We start from the raw sequence: 18387 nt of genomic DNA, 5'->3' as shown, positions 1-18387 counted from the left end.
AGAGAGAGAGAGAGAGATCGTGCTTTGTGCATACCCGGACTGTCTTTAACCTCAGGAGGAACTGAGAGGTACGTTCTATTGTTATCATAGTTTTCAAAAGAGGAAACTGAGGTACAGAGCGATCCGTACTCCAGGCTAAGGTTTCTCGTCTAATATGTCTGACTTAAAGTCTGAACTCAAGGTGTTTGCCGCCGATTGGCCTTCCTCCCCCACCATACAGTAGGGACTGGCCCTTGGGAGCCGCCCCTCACTCCTTTCCTTGAGTCTTGAAAGGGGGGCCGCCGTTGTCACGACAACCAGGGGACCACCAATGAGGGGCAAGCAGGCGGCATGAGGCCCCGCCCAGCCCCACCCCTCTCAGAGGGCTAGTGGCTGGCTATAAGGGCAGGAGGCCGAGCGGCGGGAGCCTGAGCCAGGGAGCGCGAGGCACGGAGGAGTCGTCTGGAGTGTCTGGAGCGATCGGCAGCCACCATGTGCGGTGAGTGCAGGCCAGAGAGCCAGACGCAGGGTCCTGCTGGGGGTGGGCGATCGTGGAGCCTTCATTAGCCAGGCCTGTCTTCCCTGCGTCCGGCCCCGGAATGACGTCTCGGGGACATGAGGGGCTTGAGGAGGGTGAGCGTCTAAACTCGGTGTGAGAAGACCCAAGCCAGGACCACAGAGTAGAAGAAACGGGGCGGGTCCCCAGCCTGGTTCCCCGCAACACCGAGGTGTTTCCTCCTCATGTGTTAAGAGGACTCCTTTTTCACTTGACCCACAAAAGCCGCCACGAGCAATCTTAAGCATCATCCTAGGCGCGAAGTGGTGGTAAGAGTCTCAGTCCGCCGCGCCCACCGAGGACAAGTGACTTCACCTGTGCGGTGTCAGCAACCCGCCCCGGGGCGCCCGGAGCAGTTCTGGTGCTCTCGGGAGGGTTTGCGCGTCTTTCTGGTGACCCTAAATGAACCTCCTTCTGTCCCTAGAAGTGTGGGTCCTGTGGTGAAGCTTGGCTGGAAAGGGCTCTGGGAGACGCGAGAGACTGTGACTCCCCTGAGCTTGACCCGAAGCTAGGAGCGGGAGGGAGCCCTGGACCGGATAGAGGCGCAGCCCCGGGCGACGCCGAGGTGTCCTCCGGGCTTTGCTTTGGGAGTTGAAGGGAGGGCGGCCGCCCTGGGCGCACATCTGCAATTCCTTACCCTCCTGGCTGACTGGGCCGCCTCCGCTGGCTGGCTGGCCGGGAAAGCCGGGAACTTCTGGGACAAAAGGTCACTGTGCTTTTTTTCCCTCCTTGAGTAGGATTCTGTTACCCACTCCAGCCCCCTGCGGCTGGAGAACCTGGTGGAACTTTTGAAGCCATGAAAGGCGCCTCTCTGACTTTGCTGAGGGCTTGCGGGGTGGGGTTTGCCAGTGGGTGAGTCTAAAGCCAAGGTCTATACAGGCCTTGTTTCAGGAGCCAGGGGGATCAGGCATGAGGAACCACTGACCAGGGAGCATGCAGGAGGCCTTGAGATGCAGCCTCGTCCAGGGAAAGCCGGGTCTGTTTAAAAACTCTTGGACCAGCAAACAGAATCTTAGGACTCCCAGGTATCCTTGGCAATATGTGTGTAAGGTTGCCTCGGGTATTTATGGACACAGAAATGAAACAAAGATGAAAGTTTTGTCAGATTCAAAGCCCCCCAGGTTCGAGCCCCTTGCAGGTCTCTAGCCACGGGTGGCCTTAGAGTTAAACTTATGTAAGAACCTCAAAGTATTTGAACTATTTGGCTTTCCTTGCTGATCCTCAGATGGCCCCGGTTTCCACCACCAACCACCTGAGCCTTCCACATTGCTTTCCCCTAACATCTGCCTTTCTCGTGTCTTTCTAAGTTCTGGATGACTGCCTCCTCCAGCTCTTTGGAAGAGATCAGATTTGGGGTTATAACCAACCTATAACCTTTCTAGACTTTGGTATTGATTTGTGACTGAGTAGGAAAAGTATCTTGAGGTCACCAAAGATGTCTAGGATGAGGAGAAGCCTTGACCCAGCTGAGCTTCTATTCAGAAATTCAGAACCAGACACCAGGGAAATGGATGTGCTAGGCTAGAAGGCCTCATCCTTGCTTACATCCCAGCCGCCTGCCTTCCGCCAGGGGTCCTGTAACATCCTGACTAAAGACAAAACGTACTGTGTTTTTAGTGCTCTCTGTCACTTAGCAGGCTCTCTTTGTCCCAGGTTCAGAGCATGCAGCACAGGTGCCCAAAAATGAACGCACAGGTCTGGGTTCTCTTGGTCTGTGTGGTCTGTGTGTGTTTGTCCTTCTATGGTTGTTTTCTTTTGTAAATTAGTGAATTTTACAAATAGTAGCCATCGTGCTTTCGGCACAAGGACACAACAAATATTACGTCAGTTTTCCTCTACATTTGAGGAAACTGAGGCCCAGTGAGTTGGAACAAGAACTTTTAGGTCATTTCACTTCCCTAGGCCACGCCTGTTGGTTTTATTCAAAGCAGCCTCGGGGGTTTCTTGGGTCTAGAACAAAGGCCTGTCCTTCTCAGCCAGCTGATGACCAAGCCCTGGCGACAAAAAGCTGGGGCCCAAAAGGATCCTATCCCCATAAACAGAACAGAGACACTCAAAAACCTTCTCTGTGTTGAGAGTTTAGCAGAATTGACCCTTAAATATTGTCTTAGCTTCCTTCCGGCCGCTCTGAGAAAATATCCCAACAGAAGCAACTTGTTTGAAAGGCCTTGTTCCAGGTTGCCGTCCATCACTGTGGAGGAATCCAGGTTGCAGGCACAGGAGGCGGCTAGAGAGATTAAATCCCCAGTCATGAGCAGAGAGCGGGGAATGAACAAATGCACTTTGTTCCCAGCACCCAGCCCATGAAACGGTCCCACCTCCATTCAGAGTGAGTCTTCCCATCTAGACTAACCCAAGTTAAAAAAAAAAAAAGACTCTATTATAAGCACACCCACAGGCCAACTTAATCTAGACAGATGGTCATTGAGAGTCCCTTCCCAGATGGTTCTAGAAAGATCCCACTATTAAACCTAATTATCACAGGTACCACATGCAGCGGTTTGATTGACATCGGAGAGTTGCTTGTGCTCTGTGGACTTTCTTCATGCAAGATTGCTTGTGGAGACGTTCTGCGTTCTCTAGGCTCTGCGGTTCTAAAAGTCTTGTGGCCATGCCACGCCCCTCCCCCCCATTCTAAGAAGGGACAGGTGAAGAAAACCGTCATCCTTTTATAGTCTAGTCCCTGGCCACAACAGGACAACCCAAAGGATGCCACAGAGAGGACACCCTCAGGCATAGGCTACACCCAACCTTGGGTCCATATTTCTATATGGCACTCTGGTGGTCTCTTAGATGGTGGGCACGAGCTGTCACTGAGACACCCAGGCATCCAGAAGCTACCTGTTGGCCCCCAGCAGCTTAGAGCCCCAGCACAGCATAGAGGTCCAGAGAGCTAACTGCTAAAGAGGAAGGAGAGGCCAGAGGGGTCCTTTCAGACTCAAATATGAGTGCTGCAAAGAGAGGGGCTCGCAGGCGTGCCAGGCTAGGGGCACAGCAGCCCTCTGTTCTATGTCTCGTGGTCACGTGGCCTCCTTGCTTTCCATGGTCAATCTCCCTCTGCCTCCCTCTTAAAAGGACTTGTGATTCTTTGGGGACCTCTCAGATTATCTGAGGTAGTCTGAGATCCTTTTACTCTCATCTGTGGAGACTTTCTTCACATAATGCAATCTCAGCAGATTCGAGGGATTAGGGATTGATACCTTCCAGGGCAATTATCTATCTTGCTGTAGATACATTGTTTCCCACATACCATCTGCAAAGCTGTTCCAGTGCTTGGAGTCCTGGATGTTTAAGTCTAGCCCTTGAGAGCCTAATGCAGAGGTCCATAAACAAGTTTCCTAAACCTCCCTACACCCGAGTACCCTGGTCCAGTGCTCTCAGACTGGACCTGTGACCGTCAGAAGGTGGGCGAAGGATCATTTAAACACCCCCAGCTTCATGGGCATCGTGCCACATACCTAGTTGGACCACACGGATTTCCGCATTTGTTTAGAAGTTAATTGCTGTGCCACAAAATGAAGCATTCACAGCATCTCTGGCCCTCCGCATGGTGCACACTCTTCCTGTTCATCATGTCCCTAAGAGAAGCAGCCATAGGTTTATTTCTTCATATTTGCCCAGAATTGTACTCGTGCATGCATGCAAGCACACAGAGTGTGTCTGTTTGTGTATAGAAAGCTCTTGGGGAGAATTGTCCAGTGTATGAGGACTGCACTCAGCTGGAGGACAGATATTCTGTGTCAGTAGCTTGGGTGGTGTCCGTCCAGGGGTTTAGAAAACGTCCAGCATCCAAAATCGAGTCGGCTTTGACTCTCATTTCTTCCTTGTGGAATTTCAGTTCATAGCTGGATTCTTCAGAAGAAGGCAATGTCTTTTGAGAATTGGAGTTGATAAGGACATAGACAGACCCTGGTGTCAGTTGCTTGGCTTAATCTTACTCCAAGCCTTACTGGTGAAAGTGGGCATAAGAGAGACCCAGCGATATAGTGGTATATACTGTCTTCTGGTTTGTCATTAAAAATTAATTATTTATATGTGTGCTGGGGTTATGCTTATGTGAGTGTAGATGACCAAAAGAGAGTGTCTACTTCTCTGGAGCCAGAGTTTTAGACAGTACTCACTCTTACCCACTGAGCCATCTCTTCAGCCCCTGGTTTGTTGGTTTCTATGGTTTACATACTCCTACCACAGCTAGTTTCAGGTGAGGGTCATGGGAAGTCCCTGAATGAGTAACTGGGAAAACAAAACAGCTAGCTGGTTCCTGAAAGCCATTAGGGCAGTCACAACACACCTACACATGCCTCTAGGACTGATGTTGGCACTCATTTGGGACCTGAGCTTGAGGCTTTGGAAGAGCCATGTGCACCCTTAACCACTGAGTCATTTCTCCAACCCTGGGATATAGCATTTTAACTCAGCCATTGTTCACAGAGCAGGATTCACTCCATGCTAGCTGCCCCGTCTCTGCGCCTTCCTCCTCCGTGGGTTAGTCTTCCTTACCTAGGCTTTCCCAGATCCAGAAAATTTGGCAAATTGTATGTCATGACATTACACACACACACACACACACACACACACACACTCGAGTAGCCCATGCTGGCCTAAACTTGTTATAGAATTAAAGAAGGCCTTGAACCTTGTTTGTTTTTGTTTTTTGAGACAGAGTTTCTTTGTGTAGCTCTGGCTGTCTTGGAATTCGCATTGACCAGGTTGGCCTTGAACTCAGAGATCTGCCTACCTCTGCCTCCCAGAGTGCTGGGATTAAAGGCGTGTGCCAGCACCACCACCACCACCAGCACCACCCTGCTGACTTGGAACTTCTAATCCTCTGCCTCCTGCAACCCCCCCAGAGCTGGAACAACAAGAATGTAAGTGTGTGTGTGTGTGTGTGTGTGTGTGTGTGTGTGTGTGTGTCTGTGTCTGTATATGCTCCTGTGGAGACTAGAGGACACCAGATCCCTGAGCTAGAGTTACAGGGCATTGGAAGCTGCCTGTTGTGGGTGCTGGGAACTGAACTCCATCCTCTGCTAGAGCAGCGAGTGCTGGGTCCATTCAGAGTCCATGGCCAGGTCTTCAGAAGCACTCTCTGTTCTGGAAGAACGCACAGTGGGACTACATATTCCATGGTGTGTCTGCTTCTACTTTCCTCTTTTTAAGGAGGCAGCAGGAATTATCATTTATACGTCAATGAATTGGTCTAACCCATCTTTGAAACTATTTCCCCTCGTTCTTTAGGCTCCCGCCTTACCCCAACCACTCAAGGGACTGCAGATCAAGTCGAAGTGTTCAGAGCTGGCCCAGTGCTCAGAGGAAGTTGCTTCCCTGAACTGGTTATTGTCATTATCTGTCACTTGGAGGCTGAACTCTAAACTTTAGGGGCCCTTGTTTGCGTTACTTCTGTGGAGTCTGAGTCTCTGAGTGATCTCTCAAACCTGTGCAGAGAGGAGATGGTGGCTAATAAACAGACCCACCTTTGCCTGGCTTAGTATAGCTGTCTCAGGCCTAGCTCCATGGCCACTTATCTTTGGTTATCTCTGTCCATTTATTCATGCGTCCATTCATTCAGCAACTGTTTATGGTGCACCTAACATGGGTTTTATGTGGTGGGGATGCTAATGTAGATGTGATTGTATATAGTAGAATGTAAAAGATTATATGTAGTGGAGAGACAAACGTAAGGGCGAGGAAGCAAGTATATGAAACAAATAGTTCTATGGCCTATAGAACTCAGTAGACCTCATGGGGAACCTCAGGGGACCCCACTAGCTGGTACAGAGTGGATAGAAGCCACCTTTGTAAAGAGCCAGCCCTTGGAGATGTCTCCCCCAGTTGAACAAGAAGCATGTCCCCACTCAACCTGCCCTTAGTCCTACAAATCACAGCTCTGGGGACCCCTGTTCCTCTATGACCTCCTTCACCCCACTCTGTAAGGCTCATCTGTCCTAACAGTGACAGGACTCCAAGGAAACTAGAGATGTGTTTATGGATTGGATTAAACGTTGCCCAAATCATAGCCAGATCACACATTTGGCTTAGCCATCCTTTTCCCAGACAGAGAGTCACGAGAAGGAAGAGTGACGGGGTTCCCACACCCTGACTTTGTTTGACAGTCACCTCTTGAGGACTGATCGTGTACTGTAGAAATGCCCTGCATTTTCACTGCCTTGGAGTGGGGTGCTCCTTGTCTCGCTTATTCAAATGGACACTTGTTATGTGGCGAACTGGGTTCTGATGGCTTGACAAAGACATTCTGAACTGTCATCATTTCCCGGCTAAGCAGATGCTGCCATCACCCCTGCTTCACCAATGAAGTCAAATTGCAGGGGTTTGGTGGCTTGTCAGGGCCACCTAGAGTGCACAGGGCAGAGATGGGGCGAGAGATGGGCATTTATTTGGCCCTGACTGTGGCCTTCAGCCCTCATCTTCTGTGTTCCTTGCTGCCACATAGCCAGGAAAACGGAGGGAGAGGATGTCGTGACCCTAAGGCTGTTTTTTATGGATCTGATGGGGAGTTGAGTTTGGGTCCTTTCCACCTTCTTATGGCTACTGTTCTTCCGGGTGATCATGGAATGAAAGCCACAGTGAGGTCAGGTCAGCTCAGGAGGAGGTGGAGAGACAGGAAGGGAGTAGGAGACTGGCAACTGAAACTTTGGAAGGGAAGGGATGTGCCATGACTGACCCAAGGGGAGGCTTGTAGCCACCCAAAGTAGCACTGATCTCTGGGAGCCGAGCAGGGCTTTGGCCAAAAATTCCAGGTGTCTCTGCATTACTGAATCTGCTCTTACTAGTCTCAGCCCTCCTTCCTGGCATAGCAGTTCCCACAGGAAACCAGGATTAACTGAGGCTGTGACACATTCGCCGCTGCCCAAACATCCTTGTCAACCTTTAGTCCTTGGCTAGGATGTCCCCCTTATGATGACATGGGGGATACTCTTTCTTTCTTACTGTAACTTATTTTAAGCATTTATTTATTTTATATGCATCTTATGTGTATGTATACGAGCATGCCTATGCCACGGTGCTCACGTGGAAGCCAGTTCTTTCTTTCTGCCATGTGAGCTCTTAAGATTCAACACAGGTCATCAGGCTTGGTGGCCAGAACCTTTACCAGCTGAACCATCTTGCTGGCCTTGGAGATTTTTTTCTCTTTGGTTTTTCAAGACAGAGTTTCTCTATGGAGCCTCGGCTGTCCTAGAACTTGCTCTGTAGACCAGGCTGGCCTTGAACTCATAGAGATCTGCCTGCCTCTGCCTCCTGAGTGCAGATTAAAGGTGTGCACCACTGCTTCCCAGCTGAGATTTTCGTTTTAGATCTTTTCTAGCATTGAGACTCTAGCTCAGTGGTGAGTGAAGTGCTTGCCTAGTATGCTTGAGGCCCCATGAGAGGGATGGGGGAAAAGAAAGGGAGGGGTGGTATAGGGACGTGCATGGGCAGATTATGGACAGTTCCACCCTTTTATCTAACAAGGACTTGAACGCTTGAACTTTGGTATCCCCGGGACATCCTGATCCCATCCTCTTACAAACACAGAGGAAAGACCTCTCTACTTGGCTTACCATCACACCCCATAATTCATGTTCTACAAGATGCTTTTTTCCTTTCCTACATCATGGAGATTGGATTGTTCTCTGAAAGAGTGCCAAACCCCATCGTGTTTTCTGTAGCAGGCTCTGCCTGCCTGTGCCTGCTTGCTCCATGTGCTTGCTGCTTTGTGAGCCTGCTTGCTCTGTGCACCTGCAGTGGTCATTACCTGGACCCAGCCAAGCCCCATGCTGTCTCCAGTCTGTGGAGGTCACACATGAGCCCGAGCTGCTAACCTTTTCTGAGTACACATACGCTTCTGCGAAGATGTCTGTGGGGTGTGTTTCTAGAACCGAAATAGCTCTTATCCTGACACGTGTTCGCTTTTCAATTCACACGACTACCAAATTGCCTTCTAAAGAGGTGGCGTGAACTTAATTTGACTCATTGCCAAACTGATCTTCTCTGTTTAAAAAAAGCTGCGTTTTCGTTGTCACTTTATTTTGCAGATAGGCTGGTGGATTTCAAGAGGCAATTCTGACAAGAGAAATTCCTGGGAAGGCAGCTTTTTTTTTCTTCTACATTATGATCATTTAAAAAAAGTGGTGTGATTAATAATTAGCAGTATGTATACAATTTTATTCATTTCAGTTCAGTTTTGTGCTAACCCAACTGGCCGGGAAGATTAGCTGTACAGGGAGAGGGGCGGTGCTTCGTTAATGAAAGAAGTCGCTGAGTAGATATTTCATGATGAAAATGAGAGGATCTATGTTTCTTGTGCAAAGGCCTTGCAAACCCTCTTTGGCAGCTTGCTCCGCAGCAGTCAGCTCCCAAACTGTGCTTCAACTGCCTGCCAAGCTCCTGGCTGGGTGTCAACACAGCTGGTGGTCCTGAGGACAAGGACATTTTAATATCCCACCAGGGGCTCTAATGTGTCCCTTCCCCCAAGCCCTTACAGATCTTCAGTGCCACGCGAAAACATACGTGCTAGATGAGTGTTCAGAAGTGGAGTGTGGCTGGAAGAAGAGAGGCAGCAGGGAAGGATGGGAGAGCAGAACTCAGATGCTTCCTGCCCCAAATAATCCAGACTTATAGGCTTTTTTAAAAACTTTATTTATATTTATAGATATATAAAATTTATAGGTATATAGAAATATTCAAGACTCAACATAGCAAAATTCATAATATCTTACACTCCACCAAATATTAACTAAGTATCTTGTGGAAAAATCGGACCCCTAGAACTCACCCTTCTGTTTAAAATATTTTCAACTCTTGGTGATAGTCACCTTTCTAATCCTTTGTGTTATCTGCCTTGAATATCAAGTTTGCTTAAGGGTGTAGGTATAATTCTGGAACACAGGGTGCTAGGAAAATGCAGTTTAAAAAGACTCCAGTGTCTGAGAAGATGGTGTGGTAGGCATGAGGAGCTGAGTTTGAATCTTTAGCACTCATACAAAAAGCTGGGCATGGCTATGTGTGCCTGTGACCCCACCATTATGGAGTGGGGGCATAGATCCCCCAGAGCTCCCTGACAGCCTAGCCTAAATGGTGAGCTTCTAGAATCTCTGTCTCAATGCTAATAAAATAGAGGAAGATATCTAGTGTCTTGCTCTAGCCTCTGTATACTCTCACACAGCATCACACACACACACACACACACACACACACACACACACACACACCCCACACACACACACACAGAACCTGAAGCTGTGTCTTGTCCATCAATTTTACTGTGGTCTGTGGTTGTAAATGTGCAGTTCAAGCAGAGGCAACCAAAGAGCACACATTTCTTGTTCCCAGGTTACCAGGTAGAAGATTCCTTTTCATTGTTGATCTTGGCAACCCCAGCATGTGATTTCCCTTCTTATTCAATCAAGAACTTTTCCCTTTTTCCTTACGAGGAAGGATGTAAGAGCACCTCTCTGGGCTATCATTTGTTGCTGTTACCACTCTTGCACTTGGGGCTGTTTTTAAATAAAACAAACATTACTTAGACACAAATGTGACGCCGTGGGACTTCATTCATCACCTGACCCTGTGAAGCTTTGATAGCATCTGGTACTGAGATTCTCTGATACTCTTTCTCACAATGCAGACAGATTCTAAGAGGTTGGGTCATGCAGCGTGGATACCCTGAACAATCGGGGTAGTTCACATACTAGCTGGGAGCCTATTTCCTCTTGTGAGAATGGTGTGCAATTCCAAACTTATGAATTACTTATTTATCAAAATTTTCTAGTTATGGCTTTCAGGCCAAGGCTGGTGGGTGAAACCCCCAAAATCAAAATTTTTAGATAAGGAAGACTACTGTATTAAGCAGCTTCATCGTCTGTGATGGTCCCAGATAATTACATGGCCTATTATTGAATGGAATTTTGGCATACAACCCAGGGAACTTTCTCATTGTTCACTGAAAAATTAATGTGAGCTAAGGCTCACCTAAACATAGATTGTGGCAGTGGCTGTACAAACTGAATATGACTAAAAACCTTGGAAATACACTTTTTTTTAAAAAATTTGTTTTTGTTGAGCTATATTTTTTTTTCTGCTCCCCTTCCTTCCTCTTCTCTTCCCTTCTACCCTCTCCCATGATCCCCATGTTCCCAATATACTTAGGAAATCTAGTCTTTTTCTACTTCCCATGTAGATTAGATCTACGTATGTCTCTTTTAGGGTCCTCTTTGTTGTCTAGATTCTCTGGGATTGTGAATTGTATGCTGGGTTTTCTTTGCTCTATCTCTAAAAGCCACTTATGAGTGAATACATATTATATTTGTCTTTCTGGAGCTGGGTTACCTCACTCAATATGATGTTTTCTAGATCCATCCATTTGCCTGCAAATTTCAAGATGTTATTATTTTTTTCGGCCGTGTAGTACTTCGTTGTGTAAATGTACCACATTTTCCTTATCCATCCTCAGGTCGAGGGGCATTTAGGTTGGGAAATGTACTTTTTTAAAAAAGATTTATTTATTATATATACAATATTCTGCCTGCATGTATCCCTGTGGGACAGAAGAGGGCACCAGATCTCATTACAAATGGTTATGAGCCATCATGTGGTTGCTGGGAATTGAACTCAGGACCTCTGGAAGAGCAGCCAGTGCTCTTATACTCTGAGCCATCTCACCAGCGTCAGGAAATGTACTCTTGTTTTTTTTTTTTTTTTTTTTTTTTTTTTTTGGTTTTTCGAGACAGGGTTTCTCTGGCTTTGGAGCCTGTCCTAGAACTAGCTCTTGTAGACCAGGCTGGTCTCGAACTCACAGAGATCCGCCTGCCTCTGCCTCCCAAGTGCTGGGATTAAAGGCGAGGAAATGTACTCTTTAAGTGAGAAATTTAGTACATTTATATTTGAAGAAGATTTTAAACTTTTCATTTTGATATTGAAAGAAAACTATATTTAAAAAATAAAGACTGTAACAAAAATACACCCAGGAGCCATATGTGTTTGGTTTGAAGGGTGGGACAGAAACTGAGCCACTAGGAAAGGGACCTAAGCTGTACACACAGCCCTTATCTCAGCGCTTCTCTCTCTGCTGCTCTGAAGCTTTGGGTCAGAACTGCCCTTTTCTCTAAAAAGAAAAACACGTGAAACTGCACAAAAATTACACATGTTTCTAAAAACTAAATGTATGTGTGTATGCCTGTGCCTCGTTGTGTATATGCACATACGTGCAGTTGCCCTTGGAGACCAGAAGAGGGCAGCAGATGTCCCTGGAGCTGGTGCTAACTGGAGTTGCTGGTGTGCTGCCTGATGTGACTGCTGGGGACCAAACTCTGGTCGTTATAAAAGACCTAAAGCAGGGACCTTCACCTTCCTCTATGGGGAAAAAAATAAAAAATAAATAAAAAAAAATGAAATATCAAACTGAATCTTTTTGGTTTGTTAGCTTACCTTAAAAATGTTTTCCCAAGAGATGGCTCTATTCTTAGGCTGTTTTTACAATTATCCTTGGAGCAGGAGCTGAGTTAGCCTTGCATTCATGAGGAAGCCCTTAGTTCAATCCCCAGCTCGATACAGAAGGAAAAGAAATAAGCTGTGCTGGCTAGTTTTGTTAGTTTGGTTGGTTTTGTTTTTTGTTTTTTATTGTTGTTAATTTGACTTGACTTAAACTGAGTCATTCGGGAAGAGCAGATATTAATTGAGAAGATGCCTCTATCAAATTAGACTACGATATAAACCCCTGCCTGGTCTTTACTGAGAAACAGACAGGTGACTTGCATGCTTGTACCCTCCTGAGTTCTCAGCCAATGAGGAAAGAGGAGGAAGGACCTGCCACCAGGGCAATAAAGACCGTTCTTTGCACCCTCCGTGTCTCTTTCTAATCTCTGTTGGTGGTGCCCGGCTTTGCAAGGCTTTACTTTTGCTACTCTGAGTCCCCCATTTAATAGCGCCTCACACCTGCCCGTCGGTGGAAGAGAAATTCTCTGCAGTGGAACTGCAAGGCCAAGGGTCATGACACAGGGTTCATGTGAGCTTTGCCACGGAGAGAAGGGCTGACAGAATACAACCCTTCCAGAGGACATGAGGGACAACCATTCTTGGTAGCTTTTCCTTTGCAAGCAGCCTAGGGGCTCTCTGCGATGCCTCCTTTGGCTGGTGTGGGGTATTTATTTATTTATTCCTGAACAGGACACTGGTATTTTCTTAAGATACCATTTTGTTTTCTCTTTGGACAGGAATCTTTGCGTATATGAATTACAGGGTTCCCAAGACAAGGAAAGAGATTTTTGAAACCCTAATCAGGGGCCTGCAGCGGCTGGAGTACCGGGGCTACGACTCGGCAGGTAGGTCTCTGAGACACCCCACAATGGCTGGTTCTCTTACCCTCGTTCTTTGTGGCGGGGACTTTTTTAGCCTTTGAATTTCCCTGACACTTCTTAACATTCCTTTGTTATTATAATAACTGGTAGTTTCCAGGTGAAAGACTACACTTCCCAGTTTCCCTTGTGGACTATGGGAGTCATTTTTGCCCCTTTAAGGAGCCACATCCCATCTTTTATAGGCATTTTGGCCAGCTGCACACATGGGTGGTAAAAATGCCCCAACACAGGGAACAAACATTGCCCTGCCTAATGGCAGACCTGGTCTCTTTCTTTCCCCCTTCAGTCTCCCCACAGCTGCTTTTAATAAACCGAGAATAACCACATTTGCTCATTAAAGATGTTTCAAAACTGTAGAAACATTGAGAAAACATTTTATTTTTAACAGTAGAAAAGCAAACCCAAGGGTTAAAAAAAAAAAAGATCTCTAACAAAATCTCGGTCAGACATAGCTTCATCAGTATTGCTCAAAGGCACAAAGTTTCAGTTGTGCGAGATGAATGTGTCCTGGCGATCCCGGGGCAGCTTCGGGGGCACGGCTAACAACACGGTACTGTGCACTTTAGCATTCGTAAGAGAGGAGACCTTGTGTTAAATGCGCACACATACACTAATGTTGATGGAGGAGAGAAATGGTGAGGATGGTCCGGAAAGAAACCAGGTGAAGGAGAAGTCAGTGCCATGGATTTGGGGGTCTTTCCACTGGTAGATCCCTATCTCTTAGTCTACCGAGCTGGGTACATTAGATAGATATGCAGCGTTCTGCCTTCCTATCACACCTCAGTAAATTCCCTTCTAGCAGTTTCTTGGCACCCCTGCTGTTGTGCAGTGATATCATCTACGTTGAGAATGGAGAGACTTTTGTAAATAAATTTTCTTTCTTTTTTTTCCCCCTCAGCCATCATTATGCAATTTGTAACATTTAATAAGTCAGGATGTTAAAGATTAAGCTAGTTTTGCTGTACGGTGGGGGCCGTGGTGGCGCATATCTTTGATCTGAGGCAGAGGCAGGGGCAGACCGATCTCTGAGTTCACAGCCAGCCTGGTCCACAGAGCTGAGTTCCAGGACAAACAAGGCTACACAGAGAAAGCGCCGCTTGACCACAAAACAGTGAACCAAAGCAGATGGAACCCAGGCCCTTCCACACAGCCCCTGTGGTTTTACAGTCCTCCTTCACACTCAAAGCCCTTTCTAACTCACTTCCCAGTCCTCGTCAGGTGGCTGTCTCGGGGTTCCCTCTTCCACTGGCTAAATGTTTAATTCAGTACGAATCCTGGAGACTGGGTAACCTTCTTGTCTGCCCTTGTAAATTCTTTTTTTTTTCTTGTAAATTCTTTTAATAAAGGCCAATCCTGACTAGGTTTACAGGCGTGCAAATAGAGGGAGCTAGGAGGTCACCACGCAAAGAGCACAGCAGGCTCAGTGCCTTTGAATGGCTTCTTGCCTTTAAAGGCGGGCGTGGCAGCCAAGCCAGGATCCCTGCACACGCTGCTAGCATCGCTACTTTGAAACTGACCTGGGTTTGTCTTTCAAAACAGATAACATTGAAAACGAGACAGTTCTCTTTGATCCCAAAGCTTGGGGGAGAAGTGTGGCCGGTAAAGGCTGAGGGAGGGTGTAGCTCTGGCTTAGTGTGTGCGAGGTCCTGGGTTAGAGTCTCCAGATGCACCAACTGAACCAATGGTACCTTGTGGCCCTAATCCTGGGTGGTTTACTCAGCTCCTGGTAAGGGGCAGGGAGGCCCCAAGATACCAAACTCTTGGGATGCTCTCGTCCTTTCTATAAAATGGCACAATATTTGCAACATTTGATCTATTGTCACCTCCTCCCAGATACTATCCTTAGATTATTTATATATAAAGCAATATAAATGCTGTATGAATAGTTTTTTTACAATGCTTTGTCTCTGAGCTAATGATAAGAAAAAAATGTTCAGTACAGATGCAACTCATTTGTTGGTGTGTATACATGTGTTTGAGTACACCCGTGTATATGACTGCACATATATGTGGGTGTGGAGGCCAGAGATCCATTTTATTTTCTGAGACAATGTTTTTTGTTGACTTGGAACTTGTAGATTAGTTAGGCTGAATGGCTTGTGAGTTCCCAGGATCCATCCACCTGTCTCTACTGCCCCAACCGTGAGATTACAAGCATGCACCACCATGCCTGTGTTTTGTTGTGTTATTTCGAGACAAGGTTTCTCTGTAGTTCTGACTGTCCTGGAACTCACTCTGTAGACCAGGCTGGCTTCGAACTCACAGAGATCTGCCTGCCTCTGATTCCAGAGTGCTGGGATTAAAGGGTGTGCGCCAACGTCCAGCTCATGCCTGGCTTTTTTACGTGTGTTCTGGAGACTGAACTCAGGTCCAACTTAGCTCCTATTTTATTTTCAAGACTTCTGATCAGCTGTTGGTTGATCAAGGGATGTGACACCTTGGACAGAGATAACAGCTGCAACTCGTGGTGACAGAACCAAAATCCAATGTGAAAAATGTTCATGTTTTCAATTTTATGATATTCTAAAATAAGTAAACTGCTGTACTGTGACGGATATGTGAACGGTGGTTGCCTCTTTCTGAGTGTTTCCATGGGGCACGTTGGCGATAGGCAAGCGTCAGAACTACGTGTTTTCTGTGGACTAGGTGTGGCCATTGACGGGAATAACCATGAAGTGAAAGAAAGACACATCCACCTGGTGAAGAAGAAGGGGAAAGTGAAGGCTCTGGATGAAGAACTTTACAGTAAGTAGGACATGCTCTGTGTCAGAGGGATGGCTGGCCACAGGTCCCTTGAAAATACGTCATTGTCAACAGCATCTGAGACTGAAAATTTGTCTGCACTGGGCTGACTACCAGAAGGGTTAAGGCCGTGCTGTAAGACTGCCTCAAAGTGTAGGGTGTTTTATTTTAAGCAGCTCTATGTGGAGACTCTAAAAACTATTTTAATACTTACACATTTATTTGAATTATTCTGGCACACAATACTGCTTTTTTTACTTTTATATGTATGTATCCTTTTCCTTACTAAATCAGCTTATTATGATTAAGAACTGAGGGCAAGTCAGGTGGTGGCAGTACACGCCTTTAATCCCAGCACTATGGGCGGATGAGTTCAAAGCCAGCCTGGTCTACAGAGTGTGTTTCAGGACAGCCAGGGCTACACAGAGAAACCCTGTCTTAGGAAACAAAACAACAACAACAAAAAGGAAAAAAAAGGAAAGAAAAGTACGACATCGTGGCCCTAGTTTGTGCTCCTAGCACCTGGGAGGCTATGGCAGAAAGAAATATAGCTGTCAATTTGAGGCCAGTTTGGTCTATGTAGTGAGTTCCAGGGCTACCATGGCCCTGCCTCAAAAGGGAAAAGGAAATGAGTTTAGTTACTGATAAACACTAAATAAAACTTAACAACATAGGTGGTACCCAGATGTGGTACATCCCTGTGGTGTCTGCCATGTGTGACTGACTTTAAAGGTAGGTCATCAATCAAGATGCTGTGTCTAATATAATGAAACTACCTGTCTTAGTGGTGCTATGCCAATGTTCTTTTTTCCCCCTCTCTTGAGACAGGGTTTCTCTGTGTAGCCCTGGCTATCTTGGGACTCACTCTGTAAACCGGGCTGGCCTTGAATTTAGAGATCTGCCTGCTTCTGCTTTCCAAGTGCTGGGATTAAAGGGTGAGTCACCACCGCCCAGCTAGCAATGCTTGTTTCTAAAGTACAGACAGTTGTCCAAAGAGCTGGCTTTGCTTGCCATACGAGCCCTAGAACCAGAGTTCAGATCCTAGTACCTCTTTAAATGCCAGGTAGGCATGGCAGTAATTCCAGCTGTCAAAAGGCAGAGACAGCAGGGCCGTGTTGGCAAATATCTTTAATCCCAGCACACAGGAGGCAGAGGCAGGTGGACTTCTGTGAGTTCGAGGCCAGCCTGGACTACAGTGTGAGTTCCAGGACAGCCAGGACTACACAGAAAAACCCTGTCTCAGCAAAACAAAAAACAAACACACACACAAACAAAAAACAAAAAGGCAGAGGGCTGGAGAGATGGCTCAGGGGTTAAGAGCATTGCTTGCTCTTCCAAAGGTTCAGAGTTCAATTCCCTGCAACCACATGATGGCTCACAACCATCTGTAATGGGGTCTGGTGCCCTCTTCTGGCCTGCAGGCATACACACAGACAGAATATTGTATACATAATAAATAAATAAAGTATTTTTTTAAAAAAAGGTCAGAGACAGAGGATCCCCTGAGCAAGCTGGCTAGCCACAATGGGTGAATTCCTGAGTTTAATGCAAGTCCCTGCATCAATGAATAAGGTGGCCACCAGTCAGGGGAAACACCCCGGCATCAACCTTCAGCCTCCACACACATGAAAACGTTCGTGCACATACCACGTAGATACATGTGTGCAAACACACATGTACACACCACATATGCACACAGACAAACACTCATGTACAGCATACATGAATACAGCAACTGGCTTTCTTTTTGTTTAGAGCAAGATAGCATGGACTTGAAGGTGGAGTTTGAGACACACTTCGGCATTGCCCACACACGCTGGGCCACCCACGGCGTGCCCAATGCTGTCAACAGTCACCCACAGCGCTCAGACAAAGACAATGGTAAGTGGATCCTGTTCAGGCTATCTCTACCTCTCCCTGAATGACCCACCAGAGATGGTCCTGATTTATTTAGGTCTCAGTTTTAGGGACAGAAAATCTGTGATTGGGCAGGGCATCTGTCTGACCTCTGGTGAGGCTCCTCTTGACTTCAACACCACGTGCTAAAAAGGCAGAAAAGGAAACCGACTGCATGAGGTAGGGACCAAGTGTGCAGCCTCGCTTCGTAACCACGCACACTCTCCAGAAGTGGCGAGGATCCAGTGAGCACTCTATTAGTTTCCTACCACCTGTCACCTGTCACATGATCACCCTGGGGACCCAGGGTCACATGCAGTGAGCTCTTGAAGGATATGCTCAACCCATAGCAGAATAGTATGAGAAGAACAATGTGTTCTAGAAGGCTAGGATCCTAAAGAAAAGCTTGGAGCTCCTTCTTCATCCAGCTGGCCTCATTTCCCTACCCCTCAGAGTGGTCCTGAGTGAAGGCGGGCAATACTGCCAATCATGGTTAATGTCTAGGTACCTCTCCGAGCCCTAGGTCCCAGAGTCAGGGCTCAGCAGTTAAGAGTTTAAGGTTTTGAGGGGAGGAGGGAGAGGCTGCAACCACACAGCCTCCTGCCCTGCCTAGTGACAAGGCTAACTCTCCCAGAAGCTCCTCACTTCAGAATACGCTGTGAGCCTTGCAGTGGTGGCACACGCCTTTAATCCCAGCAGGGGCAGGTGGATCTCTGTAAATTCAAGGCCAGCCTGGTCTACAGAATGAGTTCTTGGACAGCCAGGGCTACACGGAGAGACCTCATCTTAAAAAACAAAAACAAACAAAACAAAAAGAACTAATGTGCCGGGTGGTGCACGACTTCATTTGACATAAGTAATTTC

The 18387-nt window shown here is 46.9% G+C and overlaps 1 protein-coding gene across 1 annotated transcript in view; it reads left to right on the top strand.

The window, feature by feature from the left end:
- The first annotated feature begins 258 nt into the window (after positions 1–258).
- The window catches only part of Gfpt2 (glutamine-fructose-6-phosphate transaminase 2), a 45421-nt gene continuing 27292 nt past the window's right edge, over positions 259–18387 (top strand). Inside the window, exons 1-4 of the mRNA XM_041664868.1 lie at positions 259–478; positions 12742–12849; positions 15532–15630; positions 17383–17508. Coding sequence (XP_041520802.1) covers positions 472–478; positions 12742–12849; positions 15532–15630; positions 17383–17508 — 340 coding nt within the window. The 5' untranslated portion in view covers positions 259–471. The remainder of the gene's footprint in view (positions 479–12741; positions 12850–15531; positions 15631–17382; positions 17509–18387) is intronic.

This window comes from Microtus oregoni, unplaced genomic scaffold (genome assembly GCF_018167655.1).
Source record: "Microtus oregoni isolate MIOR12 unplaced genomic scaffold, Mior012 000015F_ref0000493, whole genome shotgun sequence".
NCBI lineage: Eukaryota > Metazoa > Chordata > Mammalia > Rodentia > Cricetidae > Microtus > Microtus oregoni.
Note: the sequence above shows the minus strand (reverse complement) of the source record. Positions and strands in the feature narration are given on the sequence as shown.